The 14,406-nt window shown below is 44.9% G+C and overlaps 1 protein-coding gene and 1 pseudogene across 1 annotated transcript; both read left to right on the top strand.

Moving 5' to 3' along the window:
* The first annotated feature begins 598 nt into the window (after positions 1–598).
* LOC147087597 (putative G protein-coupled receptor 139) lies at positions 599–14,406 on the top strand. The gene is made up of 2 exons (XM_085977806.1): positions 599–852; positions 13,164–14,406. Exons 1-2 carry the CDS (start codon positions 642–644, stop codon positions 14,063–14,065), a joined length of 1,113 nt encoding a protein of 370 aa, XP_085833932.1. The 5' UTR covers positions 599–641; the 3' UTR covers positions 14,066–14,406.
* LOC147087598 (uncharacterized) lies at positions 6,573–7,642 on the top strand (annotated as a pseudogene).

The following is a 14,406-nucleotide window of genomic DNA, read 5'->3' as shown; positions in this document are numbered from 1 at the left end:
ACTACCATCAATCCTCTCCGTTACCTCATCAAAGCACTCAATCAGGATTGGCAGACACATTGAGACATTAAAACAAGCTGTGCTGGTTGTCATTTATTAATCCATATTTTTCCAAGTGACAGATAATTTTATCCCGTAATATGGCCTCTTGTAGTTTCTGCACCACCGACATTAGGCTGAACGGCCTGCAGTTACAGGGTTTATCCCTCACTTTTTATTAAACATGGTGTGACATTTGCAATGCTCCAGTCCTCTGGCAACACTCACATATCCAAGGAGGTTTGAAAGATTGTGGCCAGAGCTGGCAATATTCTACCATTCCTTCCCTCACAAACCCTCATATGGTCTGGGTAAATGTTCTAATTTTCTGTGGTACAAAAAGTGCAGATATGAAATGGGTTAACTGAAGCTGTTTGTTCGGTGACAGTAATTAATGTCAGTCTCCACGGGTTAACTGAAGCTGTTTGTTCACTGACTGTAATTAGTGTCAGTCTCTGGGTACTCTAATTGTATCAGTGCAGTGTTTCCCTCTTCTATTAAAAGGGACACCATTCAATGTGTTATCCCATAGTGTCAATGCGAGCATCAACTCCGGCACTGACAGGGATCAGCGCACTGCTCCACAGAGAGGGAGTCAGAATATGAGAAGAGTAGATTGGAATGTTAAAACAATGGGTCAGAATCTAACAACAGTAGATTGGAATGTTACAACAATGGGTAGGGCTTTCATCGGGGAGATGGAATATATTGATGCAAATTATGATACACTACAGTTACAAAGCCGGATCTATGAAGCACTTGTGATTATTCAACACTTTTACTACCCTCTCCTTGCTGCGTTTGGTGTTCCTGGTAAGTTTCTCAAACCAACTATTCAATTAACCATGTTTTACTGTATTGCTGTGTTGTTATTTATTATCCTATCCTTGCTGCTGTGGGCGTTCCTGGTAAGTCTCTCTATCCGTCTGTTCTATTAAGCATGTTTTACTGTATTACTGTTCTTCTGATTTACTCTCACCTCCTTGCTGCGGATGTTGTTCCTGGTAAGTCTCTGTATCCAGCAGTTAGATCTGGTAACCGTTTACCACTGCATTATTGTGCTTGTCCTTTAAATCTTGGGAAAACCAAAACCATTTCTTATGTCGTCGTCACAAAATCCATTCCCTATCTAGCCACTCAGACCCACTCTCTGGCCAACGTCAGAGGCTGAACCAGATTTTCGCAACCTCGGCGTTCTCGTTGACCCTGAGCTCAGTTCCGACCTCGTATCCTCTGTACCACCAGGCCTGCCTACTAGCACCTCCATTATATCGACTACCTCAGCCCTTCTGCTGCATAAACCCTCATCCGTGCCTTCGTTAAATCCAGGCTCGACTATTCCTATGCTCTCCTGGTGGGCCTCCCCGTTACAAGCCTCCATAAACTGGAGTCCAAATGCTACCCATATCCGAACAGGCACCAAGTCACATTCAGCCATCGCCACTATGATCACTGACATTGGCTCCCGATCCGGCAACACCTCCATTATAATATTCTCATCCTTTTGATCAAATCCATCATGGGCTCACCACTCCAATTATTCCCATAGTCCTGCATATTGCTCCCCTTCAAGTATTTATTCAATTCCCCTTTTAAAGCTAATTTATGTCCCTCTGTACCTCTCCCAGTCTGTCAATCTCTATTTTACTTTCACTCCTTACCTCTTTTCTCTCTCTCTCTGTCTCTTGCTCATAGAATCATGGAATGGTACAGCACAGAATGAGACCATTCGATCCATCGTGTCCGTGCTGTCTCTTTGAAAGAGCTATTTAATTAGTCCTAATATTTTGCCAGTGCCCTGTAAATATTTCCCATTCAACTAATTATCCAATTGTATTTCGAAAGTTGCTTTTGAATCTTTTTCCACCACGTTCTCTGACAGAGCATTCCAGATCACAACAACTCACTGCATAAAGAAAATCCTCCATCTCTCCTCTCTTTCTTTTGCCAATTACCTTAAATTTGTGTCCTCTGGTTACTGACGATTCTGCCACTAGAAATAGACTTACTTACTCTATCAAACAGATCATGATTTGGAAGATTGATATTAATTCTCCCCTTATGGAAAAGGACAAAGATAGACCAGGTGTAAAAGTTCTCAATTGGGAAAAGGCCAATTTTACTGAGCTGAGGAGTGATTTAGCAAAAGTGGACTGGAAGCAGCTGCTTGATGGGAAATGAGTGTCTTTGCAGTGGGAGGCATTCAAGGAGGATATAGCGAGGGTTCAGAGCAAATATGTTCCCAGAAAGAAAAGGGTGGGATTTTCAAATCTAGAGCCCCCTGGATGTCAAGATGCATACAGGATATGAGAAGGAACAAAAGGGAACCCTTTGTCAGACACAGAGAGCTCAATACTACAGAAAGCTTAGAGGACTTTCGAAAGTGCCTGATTGAAATTAAAAAGGCAATTAGGAAGGCAAAGAAAGGTCATAAAAAAATGGCATGCAATATCAAGGAAAACCCAAAGATGTTTTATAAATACATTAAGAGCAAGAGGATAACTAAAGCAAGAGTATGGCATATTAGGGACCATAAAGCTAACATGTGTGTGAAGGCAGAAGACGTGGGTATAGATCTTAATAAACAATTTACATCTGTCTTCACAGCACTGGGGTAAGGCACACATTGTTGTTAAGGAGGTAGAGTGTAAAATATTAGATGAGATACATAGTGAGAGAGGAACTATTAAGGAGTTTAGTATAATAGCAAAATACTGCGGATGCTGGAAATCTGAAATAACAACAGAAAATGCTGGAAATAGTCAGCAGGCCAGGCAGCATCCGTGGGGAGAGAGACAGAGTTAAGGTTTCATGTCTGGGACCATTCATCAGAACTGGAAAAAGCTGGAGATGTAACAGATATTAAGCAGGTGCAGAGACGCGGGGGGGCAGTTAGGAGGGGAGGAAGGAATTGTAAGAGGCAGGAAAGATAACATTATGCAAATGGGAATGGCAAAAATCATACTGCATGAAAAATGGGGGCAGGGAGAATTAGCTGAAATTGTTGAACTCAATGTTGAGTCCGGCAGGATGCAAAGTGCCCAATCGAAAGATGAGGTGCTGTTCCTCGAGCTTACATTGAGGTTATTTGAAACAATGCAATAGGCCGAGGACAGAGAGATCAAAGTGGGAGTGAAGCGGTGAATTAATGTGACAGGCGACCGGAAGCTCAGGGTCAACCTTACGGACTGAACGGAGGTCTTCCACAAAGCGGTCGCCCAATCTGCGTTTGGTCTCCCCAATGTAGAGGAGACCGCATCGGGAGCAGTGAATACAGTATACTACATTGCAGGAAGTACAAGTAAATCGCTGTTTCACCTGGAGGGGGTGTTTGAGGCCCTGGACATTGGGAAGGGAGGAGGTAAAAGGGCATGTGTTGCATCTCCTGCGCTTGCACGGGAAGGTGCCAGGTGTAGGAGATGTGCTGTTGGGGTTGATTGATGTGTGGACCAGTGTGTTGCGGAGGGAGCGGTCCCTTCGGAATGCTGAAAGGGGAGGTGAGGGGAAGATGTGTTTGGTGGTGGGTTCACGTTGGAGGTGGCAGAAATGGCGGAGGATGATCGGTTGAATGTAGAGGCTGGTGGGGTGAAAGTTGAGGACAAAGGGAACCCTATCGTGGTTCTGGGAGGGAGGTGAAGGGGTGAGAGCAGAAGTGCGGGAAGTTGAACGGGCACGGTCAAGGGCGGTGTCAACCACGGTAGAGGGGAATCCTCGGTTGAGGAAAAAGGAAGATATGTCAGAAGCACTAGTATGGAAGGTGGCATCGGCAGAACAGATGCGGTGGAGACAGAGAAACTGGAAGAATGGAATAGAGTCCTTACAGGAGGCAGGGTGGGAGGAAGTGTAGTCCAGGTAGCTGTGGGAGTCGGTGGGCTTGTAGTGGATGTTTGTTGAAAGCTGATCGCCAGAAATGGAGACAGAGAAGTCAAGGAAGTGAAGGGAAGAGTCAGAGATGGACCATGTGAAGGTGACAGAAGGGTGGAAATAGGAAGTAAAGTGAATGGTCTTATCTAGTTCAGGGCGAGAGCAGGAAACGGCACCAATACAGTCACCGAAGTACCAGAAAAAGTGGTGAGGGTGGGGACCTGAGTAGGACTGGAGCAAAGAATGTTCCACATATCCCATGAACAGGCAGACATAGCTAGGGCCCAGCGGGTTCCCATAGCAACACCTTTAATTTGGAGGAAGTGAGTGAAGTCAAAGGAGAATTTCTTCAATGTGAGAACAAGTACAGCCAGGTGGAGGAAGGTGGAAGCTGATGGGGACTGGTTGGGCCTCTGTTCAAGGAAGAAACGGAGCGCCAGAAGGCCGTCCTGGTGGGGGATGGAGGTGCAGAGGGATTGGACGTCCATCGTGAAAAAGAGATAGTTGGGGCCAGGAAACTGGAAACTGCTAAAGTGACAGAGGGTGTCGGAAGAGTCCCAAATGTAGGTTGGAAGAGACTGGACAAGGGGAGAAAAAATAGAGTTGAGATAGGAAGAGATAAGTTCCATGGGGCAAGAACAGGCTGAAACGATGGGTCTACAAGCGCAGTCCGGTTTACGGATCATGGGAAGGAGGTAGAAGCGGCCTGTGTGTGGTTGGGAGTCTATGAGATTAGCGGCCATGGAGGGAAGATCTCCACAGGAGATGAAGTCAGTGACACACTTGGAAACAATGGTTTGATGTTTGCTAGTGGGGTCATGGTCCAGGCGAAGGTAGGAGTAGGTATTGGAGAGTTGCCGTTCAGCTTCCACATGGTAGAGCTCGGTTCGCTAAACAGCATTAGCATCATCCTTTTCAGCAGGTTTAATGATAATGTTAGGGTTGGATCGGAGAGAATGGAGTGAAGCAAGTTCAGAGGGAGTTAGGTAGGAGTGAGTGAGGGGAGCAGAGAAATGGAGACAGCCGATGTAACATCGGCAGTTAGCAATGAAAAAATCGAGAGAGGGTAAGTGGCCAAAGGGAGGGGTCCAAGTAGAACGAGAATTTAGAAAGCGGGAGAAAGGATCAGCCGTGTGGGGGGAAGACTCCTGGCCAGAGAAGTGGGCATGGAGAGGAAGGCGATGGAAGAAGAGCTCAGCATCGTGCCGAGCTCGAAATTCATTCTGAAGGGGGCGTAAGGGAATGAAGGTCAGGCATTTGCTGAGGACTGATCGTTCGTGGTCGGAGAGGGGAAGGTTAGAGGGGATAGTGAAAACACGCCAGGGGGTGAGTTTGGAAGAGATGGGATCAGAGGAAAGTAACGGGGAAGAAAGTTCGGCGCGGGGGCTATGGTGTCCATGAGTTGATGAAGCTTGCGATCCTTGACATCAGAAAGGAAAAAAAATGTTTTTTGTTGAAGCGTCAGATGAGTCGAAGGATGAAATGGAACTGTGGACCAGACAGCATTGAAATAGAATGCATTGGTGCTGCTGAAGAGAGAATGATTTTTGCCATTAACATTTGCAACATTTTATCTGTCCTGCCTCTTACAAAAGTACAGGGTGTTCTTTCAATTCCTTCCTCCCCTCCTAAACCACCCCCCCTAATGTCTCTGCACCTGCTTAATATCTATTACATTTCCAGCTTTTTCCAGTTCTGATGAAGTGTCCCAGACCTGAAACGTTAACTCTGTTTCTCTCTCCACGGATGCTGCCTGGCCTGCTGAGTATCTCTAGCATTTTCTGTTGTTACTTAAGGAGTTTAGTGTCATGCAATGCAGATAAAACTCAAGACCCGGATGAAGTTTTTTAAAAAGGGAGAAAGGGATTGACCAATTACAGGCCAGTCAGCCTTAGCTCGGTGGTGGAAACATTATTGGACGAATTCTGATGGCCAGTATAAATCGGCAGTTCGAAAGGCATGGATTAATCAAGGACAATCAGCATGGATTTGTTAATGGAAGGTCGTGTCTGACTGCATTTTTTGCAGAGGTAACGAGGAGTTTCATTATGGGTAATGCATTTAATGCAGTCCACATAGATATTAACAACGCCGTTGAAAATGTCCCACATGGCATGTGACTCAAAAAAGTAAAAGCCCATGGGATCCAAGGGCAAGTGGCAAGTTGGCGGTGGCAGTGGACTTGAGGGGAGCGAGGCAACGGCGGGGATATATAGAGTGGGAGAGGTGCAGGTAGGCCCCACAGCGGCGGCGGCGGCGGTCCTGAGTGGAGCGAGGCAGCGGCGGCGATTTAAAGAGTGGGAGTGGCGCAGGTATGCCCCACAGCGGTGGGGGCAGCGTACCTGAGTGGAGCGAGGCGGCGGCGGTGATATAAAGAGGCATGGAGCAGGTAGGCTTACCAATCTCCGAGCTCAGAGGGACGGAGAGAGAGAAGTAAAAATTAATCGAAGTGTGACGTCACCAGAAAGCAGGTAAGTGATTGGTTGGTGAGTATTTCTCTCTTCCTCATTTTTTCCAAAATTAAATCTTGTGGTTTCTAGTCTTTAGGATGTCTGTAGTGTAGCAGGGACTGCTGGTAAACCAAGGCCCTTATGTATATCATTTAATTGTATTGTAATTGGTGGAATTGATTTGATTTAATTTAATTTGAATTCATTAAAGGGTACTTCATGGCAGGAGTGCTCGGCCACATGATATGCTCCTCCTGCACTATGTGGGAAATCAGGGACAGTTCCTGTGTCCCTGACGGCCATGTGTGCAGGAAGTGTTTCCAGCTGCAGCTAATAACAGACCACATTGCAGTGCTGGAGCTGCGAGTGGATACATACTGGACCATTCACGATGATGAGGAGATCTTGGATAACATGTTTAGGTATTTGGTCACACCGCATGTAAAGGCAGCACCAGCAGTAAGGGAATGGGTGATCACCAGGCAGAGTTGTAGGTGCAGGCACATAGTGCAGGGGTCCCCTGTGGCTATCACCCTCTCAAACAGATATACCGCTTCGGATATTGGTGAGGGAGATCACTTATCAGAGGAAGGCAGCAGCAGCCAACTTCCTGGCACCGTGGGTTGTTTCTGCTGCACAGGACGGGAGGAAAAAGAGTGGCAGAGCTATAGTAAAAGGGAATTATATTGTAAGGGGAATAGATAGGCGTTTCTGCAGCCGCAAACGAGACTCCAGGATGGGTTGCTTCTGCTGCACAGGACGGGAGGAAAAAGAGTGGCAGAGCTATAGTAATAGGGGATTATATTGTAAGGGGAATAGATAGGCGTTTTTGCAGCCGCAAACGGGACTCCAGGATGGTATGTTGCCTCCCTGGTGCAAGGGGCAAGGAGATCTCAGAACGGTTGTAGAACATTTTGGAAGGGGAGGGTGAACAGCCAGTTGTCCTGATGCATATAGGTAACAAAGATACAGGTAAAAAACCGTATGAGGTCCTAAAAGCTGAATATAGGGAGCTAGGAGGTAAATTAAAAAATATCACCTCAAAGCTAGTGATCTCAGGATTGCTCCCAGTGCCCCGTGCTAGTACGAGTAGAAATAGAAGGCCACTTCAGATGAATACGTGGCTAGAGGAATGGTGCAAGGAGTAGGGATTCAAATTCCTGGGACATTGGAACCGGTTCTGCGGGAGGTGGGACGATTACAGACCGGACGGTTTGCACCTGGGCAGAACCAGGACCGATGCCCTAGGGGGAGTATTTACTGCTGCTCTGGGGGAGGATGTAAACTAAAATGGCAGGGGGTAGGGACCCTGAGCAGGGAGACAGAGGAAAGGGAAACGAGGATAGAAGCAAAAGAAAAGAAGAGGAAAAATAAAGGTGGCAGCCAGAGAAATCAAGGGTATAAATCAAACATGGACACAGTAAATAATAATTCTTAAATGTGTAAGATTGTTAAAAAAACAAGCCTGAAGGCCTTGTGTCTTAATGTGAGGAGCATTCGTAATAAGGTGGTTGAATTAGCTGCACAAATAGAGGTAAACGGATATCATATGATTGGGATTACGGAAACAGGGTGATGAAGGCTGGGAACTCAACATCGAGGTGTATTCAATATTCAGGAAAGATAGGCAATAAGGAAAAGTAGGTGGGGTAGCATTGCTGGTTAAAGAGGGGATTAACACAATTGAAAGGAAGGATATTAGCTCTAATGATGTGGAATCTGTATGGGTAGAACTGAGAAATACCAAGGGGCGGAAAACGTTAGTGGGAGTTTTATACAGACCTCCAAACAGTATGCGGATGTTGGGGATGGCATTAAACGGGAAAGTAGTGACGTGTGCAATAAGGGCATAGCAGTTATCATGGGTGACTTTAATCTACATATAGATTGGGCTAACCAAATTAGTAATAATACTGTGGAGTAGGAATTCCTGGAGTGAATACGAGATGGTTTCCTGGACCAATAGGTCGAGGAACCAACTAGAGATCAGACCATCTTAGACTGGGCATTATATAATGAGAAAGGATTAATTAGCAATCTAGTTGTGCGAGGCCCCTTTGGTCGGAGCGATCATAATATGATATCATTCTTCATTAAGATGGAGAGTGAAGTAGGGTCCTGAATTTAAAAAAAGGAAACTACGATGGTTTGAGGTGCGAGTTGGGTAAGATTGATTGGGCAATGTTACTCAAAGGCTTGACGGTGGATAGGCAATGGCAAACATTCAAAGATCGCATGGATGAACTACAGAATTCGTTCAGCCCTGTTTGGCATAAAAAAAATCAACCGTGGCTAACAAGGGAAATTAGGGATAGCATAATATCCAGGAGAGGACATAAAAATTGATCAGAAAAAGCAACATACCTGAGGAGTGGGTGCAGTTTAGGGTTCAGCAAAGGTGGACAAAGGGATTAATTAAGAGGGGGAAAATAGGGTATGAGTGTAAGCTTGCAAGCAACATAAAAACTGACTGTAAAAGCTTCTATAGATATGTGAAGAGAAAAAGATTGGTGGAGTCAAGCGTAGGTCCCTTGCAGTCAGAATCAGGGGAATTTATAATGGTGAACAAAGAAATGGCAGGTCAATTAAATACATACTTTGGTTCTGCCTTCAAAAGGAGGACACAATTAACCTCCCAGAGAGGTCGGGGAACATAGCATTTAATGAGAGGGAGGAACTGAATTAAATCAGTATTTGTAGAGAAAAGGTGTTAGGGAAATTGATGGGATTGCAGGCCGAAAAATCCTACGGGCCTGATAATATACATCCTAGGGTACTTAAGGAAGTGGCACTAGAAATAGTAGATGCATTGTTGGCCATCTTCCAAAATCTATAATACTCTGGAACAGTTCCCATGAATTGGAGGATAGCTATTTTAACCCCACTATTTAGCAAAGATGTTAGAGAGAAAATGGAGAATTATAGCCTGATAAGCCTGACATCGGTAGTGTGGAAAATGCTAGAGTCCATTATGAAACATTTAATCGCAGAGCAATTGGAAAACAGTGACAGGATTGGACACAGTCAACATGGATTTACAAAAGGTAAATCCTGCTTGACTAATCTACTGGAATATTTTGAGGATGTAACTGGTAAAATGGATAAGGGAGAACCAGTGGATGTGGTGCATTTGGACTTTCAGAAGGCTTTCGATAATGTCCCACATAAGAGATTAGCGTGTAAATTTAAAGCACATGGGATTGGGGTTAAAGTACTGTCTTTGATAGAGAACTGGTGGGCAGATACCAAGCAAAGAGTTGGAATAAACAGATCTTTTTCCGAGTGGCAGACAGTGACTAGTGGGGTTCTGCAGGGTTCGGTGCTAGGACCCCAGCTATTCACAATATATATAAATGATCTAGACAAGGGAACTAGATGTTACATCTCCAAGCTTGCAGACGACACAAAGCTGGGTGGGCGTGTGTGCTGTGAGGAGGATGCAGAGAAACTCAAGTACGAATTGAACTGGTTGGGTGATTGGGCAGATCCATGGCAAATTCTATAAAATGTGGATAATTGCGAGGTTATCCGCTTCAGTGGCAAAAACAGGAAGACAGATTAGCAATATATTGGGAAAAGGGGAAGTGTAACGAAACCTCTGTGTCCTTGTGCACCAGTCGCTGAAGGTAAGCATCTAGGTGCAGCAGGCGGTTAAGAAGCCAAATGGTATGCTGGCCTTCGTAGCGAGTGGATTTTAGTACAAGTTCAAGGAATTCTTGCTGCAGTTGCGCAGGGCCTTGGTGAGACCACACCTTGAGCATTGTGTGCAATTTTGGTCGCCTTATCTGAGGAAGGATGTTCTTGCCATGGAGAGAGTGCAGCGAAGATTCACCAGACTGATACCTGGAATGGCAGGAATGACGTATGAGGGGAGATTGGCTCGATTAGGGTTATATTCGCCAGAGTTTAGAAGAATGAGACGGGAGCTCATTGAAACTTATAAAATTCTAACAGGACTAGACAGACTAGATGTAGATAGGATGTTCCCGATGGCGGGGGAGCCCAGAACCAGGGGTCACAGTCTAAGGATAAGGGGTAAGCCATTTAGGACTGAGATGAGGAGGAATTTCTTCACCCAGAGAGTGGTGAACCTGTGGAATTCTCTTCCACACAAGGCAGTTGCGGCCAATTCATTAAATTTATTCAAGAGGAGTTGGATATATTTCTTGAGGCTAAAGTGATCAAGGGATATGGGGAAAAGGCAGGGACAGGGTACTGAATTTGGATCATCAGCCATGATCTCATTAAATGGCAGAGCAGGCTCGAGGGGCCGAATGGCCTAATCCTGCTCCTGCCTTCTATGTTTCTTTGTTTCCATGTAACTGCGTTGCAAGAAGCCCAGCTGGGAGTATTCTAGAATCAATGAATCCTAGAAAGTTACAACATGGAAGGAGGCCATTTCGGCCCATTATGTCTGCGCTGGCCAACAACGAGCTCTCCAGTCTAATCCCACTTCCCAGCTCTTGCTCCGTAGCCGTGCAGGTTAGAGCACCCCAAGTGCACATCCAGGTACATTTTAAATGTGCAAGGGTTCATACCTCTGCCACACTTTCATTTAGTGACTTCCAGATCCCCACAAACCTCTGTGTTAAGAGATTTCCCCTCAAATCCCCTCTAAACCGTCCCCCAATTACTTTAAATCTGTGCCCTCTGGTTTTCGACCTCTCTGCTAATGGAACTAGGTCCTTTCTATCTACTTTATCTATGCCCCTCATAATTTTATAGACCATAATAAAGTCTTCCCTCATCCTCCTCTGCTCCAAAAAGATAGACCCAGTCTATCCAGTCTTTCCTCATAGCTAAGATTTTCTACTCCCGGCAACTTCCTTGTAAATCTCGTCTGTACCGTCTCTTCTGCAATCACATCTTTCCTGTAATGTGTTGACCAGAACTGCACGCAGTAGTCTAGCTGAGGCCTAACAATTATTTTATACAGTTGAAGCCTAACCCCCCTGCTCTTGTATTCTTTGCCAAGGCTAATAAAGGCACGCTTTCCGTATGCCTTCTTAAACACCTTATCGACTTGGCCTGCAACCTTCATGGATCTGTGGACATGTAATCTAAGGTCCCTTTGTTCATCTACACTACTCAGTGTCCTACCATTCGCTATTAATCTAGTAATGGGGAATCAACCAGAGCAGATAAGTGAAGGAAAATTAGGGAAACATCTGGGCAATAGCGACCATAATGTAATACGCTTTTAGATGATAATTGAGAAGGACATACGTATGACGAAAACCAGGTTCATTGATTGCAGAATAGCAGAACTTGACGAGCAGAGAATAGAACTTGGGAAAATGAAATGGGCAACAATATTGGCAATTAACGAAGTAGACAGACAATGGGAAACATTTAAAACAGTGTTTAACGGGGAGTAGGAACTATATATTCTGTGAAACGGAAAGAACAAGCCAAACACTAATGAGACACCCTGGATGAAACAAGCCATAAGGGAACTATTGAGAATAAGGAAAGAAGCATTCATTAAGTTCATAGACAGCAGGGGAGTGCATGATAAGGGTGAATATGAAGAGATTAGGAGAGAATTTACAAAAAAATAGAAAAGCAAAGAGGAACTATGAACTTAAATTATCAAGAAGCATTCATTAAATTCATAGACAGCAGGGGAGTGCACGATAAGGGTGAATATGAAGAGATTAGGAGAGAATTTACAAAAAATCGAAAAGCAAAGAGAAACTATGAACTTAAATTATCAAGAATATAAACCAAAATAGTAAAATATTTTGCAGGCACATCAATAAAAAAGGAAGGCTCGGATGGGAATAGGGCTATAAAGCGATAGACAGGATGATACCACAGGTAATGATAGAGAGATGGCAGAAACACTAAATAGTTATTTTGCTTCAGTATTTACCAAGGAGATAGAACATTACATTTGATGATGAGATTAGTAATGAGATAAGTGCATTTAAAATAAAAGAGGGGATATATAATAAATAAACTAATCAAATTCAAAGAGGATAAAATCCCTGATCTGGATGGATTATTGTTTAAAATAGTTATTTCATGTAATTTAGTTTATTTAAAAATGTGACTTTTTAAAAATGTATTTTAAGCTTTAGTGCTGTTTTGGGGCCGTAGTAATCATAACTTTTGACAGGTCTTCCTGTCAATCTTATGAATGGAGCAGTCCCTGCTCCGATTGGATCCCCGAGGCCCACGTGATCCCAGGGGATGCTTCAAACTAACTGCGCCCCTGGGATATGCAAGCACTGCGCGCCGGCAGCTGGAGTAGGTCCAGGATCAGAATTCCACGGGGGCCCAGATCTCAACGGCCGACGCGCTAGGTAAGTGCAGGTCGGGGGCTTACACCCGCGGGAAACCCCCGACCCGAATTTCTGGGCCAGTGGATATTCTAACCAGGAGCATGAATCCGAATGGGATTTCCCCCTCCCTAACACAGGGGCACAGAAGCGAATTGCACCGCTCCAAATGCTGACTGCTCCCGGGACACGACGGCTACCTGAGAGGTTCTGGTCCTTTGTGTCCCTGGTACCTCTGGCAATGCATTTGCCTGCTGGGCGAAAGGTAAATCTATCGGTTAATCTCTCCTTGATCAAACATCTGATACTTTGCTGTTGTATATATCCCCATTTGATTTCTTGATTCCACAATACATTCCCGCTTATTCTTACAATGAACCCTGTATTCAGCTCCACTGGTAATAGATTTAGATTATGTTATTGAATGGAGCTAGTGAGTTGCAGATTTCACCCCGAATTCCATCAAACTGCTGCTTTTGCTCCGAGAATGATGAATAATTTCCCTGTATATTTCCCTTCCTCACAGTGAACTTAATGAATATTGTGATCCTGTCTCGGGGAAAGTGCGGTCTCTCCAAATGTGTCACTCGCTACCTGGTGGCCATGGCAACGGCGGATCTACTGGTCGTTATCCTCGATCTGATATTGCGGCACATTCCGATTGTTTATTGGGTACAATTTAGTTTCTTGCGGTCCATCCCCGTGTGTAATATTCACGCCGTCATGCTTTATGCAGCGACAGACTCTTCTGTCTGGTTCACCGTCACTTTCACCTTTGATCGATTTGTGGCCATTTGTTGCCAGAAGCTGAAAACTAAATATTGCAGCGAGAAAACAGCGGTTGTGGTTCTGGGAACAGTGACTGTGCTGAGCTGTTTAAAGAACATCACCTGGTATTTTATGTTCACCGCTTATTATTGGCTTATGAACGTCCCCTGGTTCTGTGATGTAAAATTTGATGTTCAGGTGTCACTATTCTGGACATCAATCGAGCTCCTTCATTATATTCTCACCCCGTTTGTCCCATTTGTTGTGATTCTGCTGCTCAATGCTGTCACCGTCAGACACATTTTAGTGGCCAGCAGAGCCCGCAGGAGACTCCGGGGTCCCAGCAGTGGAAAGAGTCCCAGAGACCCAGAGATGGAGAGCCGCAGGAAATCCATCATTTTACTGCTTGTTATCTCGGGCAATTTCATCCTGTTATGGGCAGTGTTTCTGGTGTATTCTATATGGAACCGGATGCTGTATTTCGGGGATGTGTATGCAATTCCACCTTCTTATTTACGGGAAATGGGATTCATGCTGCAGCTGCTGAGTTGTTGCACAAACACGGGGATTTATGGCGTGACCCAGACTAAGTTCAGAGAGCAGATGAAGAAAATGGTGAAATATCCCTTTACACTGATTGTAAAATTCATTAAAGAATGAGATGAATCATAGAATCATAACTGCACAGAGGGAGGCCATTTGGCTCATCGATTCCATGCCGGCTCTCTGTGGAGCAATCCAGTCAGTCCCATTCCCCCGCTCTATTCCCGTAACCATGCAAGTTTATTTCCCTCAAGTGACTATGCAGTCTCCCCTTGAAAACATTGGGTGTCTCCGCTTCCAACACATACGTCGGCAGCGAGTTCTAGCTCCTCACCACTCGCTGTGCAATAACACTTTCCCTCACGTCACCCCGTATCTCTTGTCCAATACCTTAAATCTGTGTTCCCTAGTCCTTGTACCATCAACTGGTGGGAACAGCCTTTCCCCACCCAGCCTAT

This window comes from Somniosus microcephalus, unplaced genomic scaffold (assembly GCF_052327205.1).
Source record: "Somniosus microcephalus isolate GS21.2 unplaced genomic scaffold, FLI_Smic_1.0 unresolved_chr5, whole genome shotgun sequence".
NCBI classification, from domain to species: domain Eukaryota; kingdom Metazoa; phylum Chordata; class Chondrichthyes; order Squaliformes; family Somniosidae; genus Somniosus; species Somniosus microcephalus.
The sequence above is the reverse complement of the archived record's forward strand: the minus strand, read 5'-3'. Positions and strand labels throughout refer to the sequence as shown.

Excerpts from the sequence above, each read along its gene's own strand:
- LOC147087597 (XM_085977806.1), top strand. The coding sequence starts at position 642 with ATGAGAAGAGTAGATTGGAATGTTAAAACAATGGGTCAGAATCTAACA. Across the intron at positions 853-13,163 it reads TGCTGCGTTTGGTGTTCCTG|TGAACTTAATGAATATTGTG; the intron begins GTAAGTTTCTCA and ends CCTTCCTCACAG.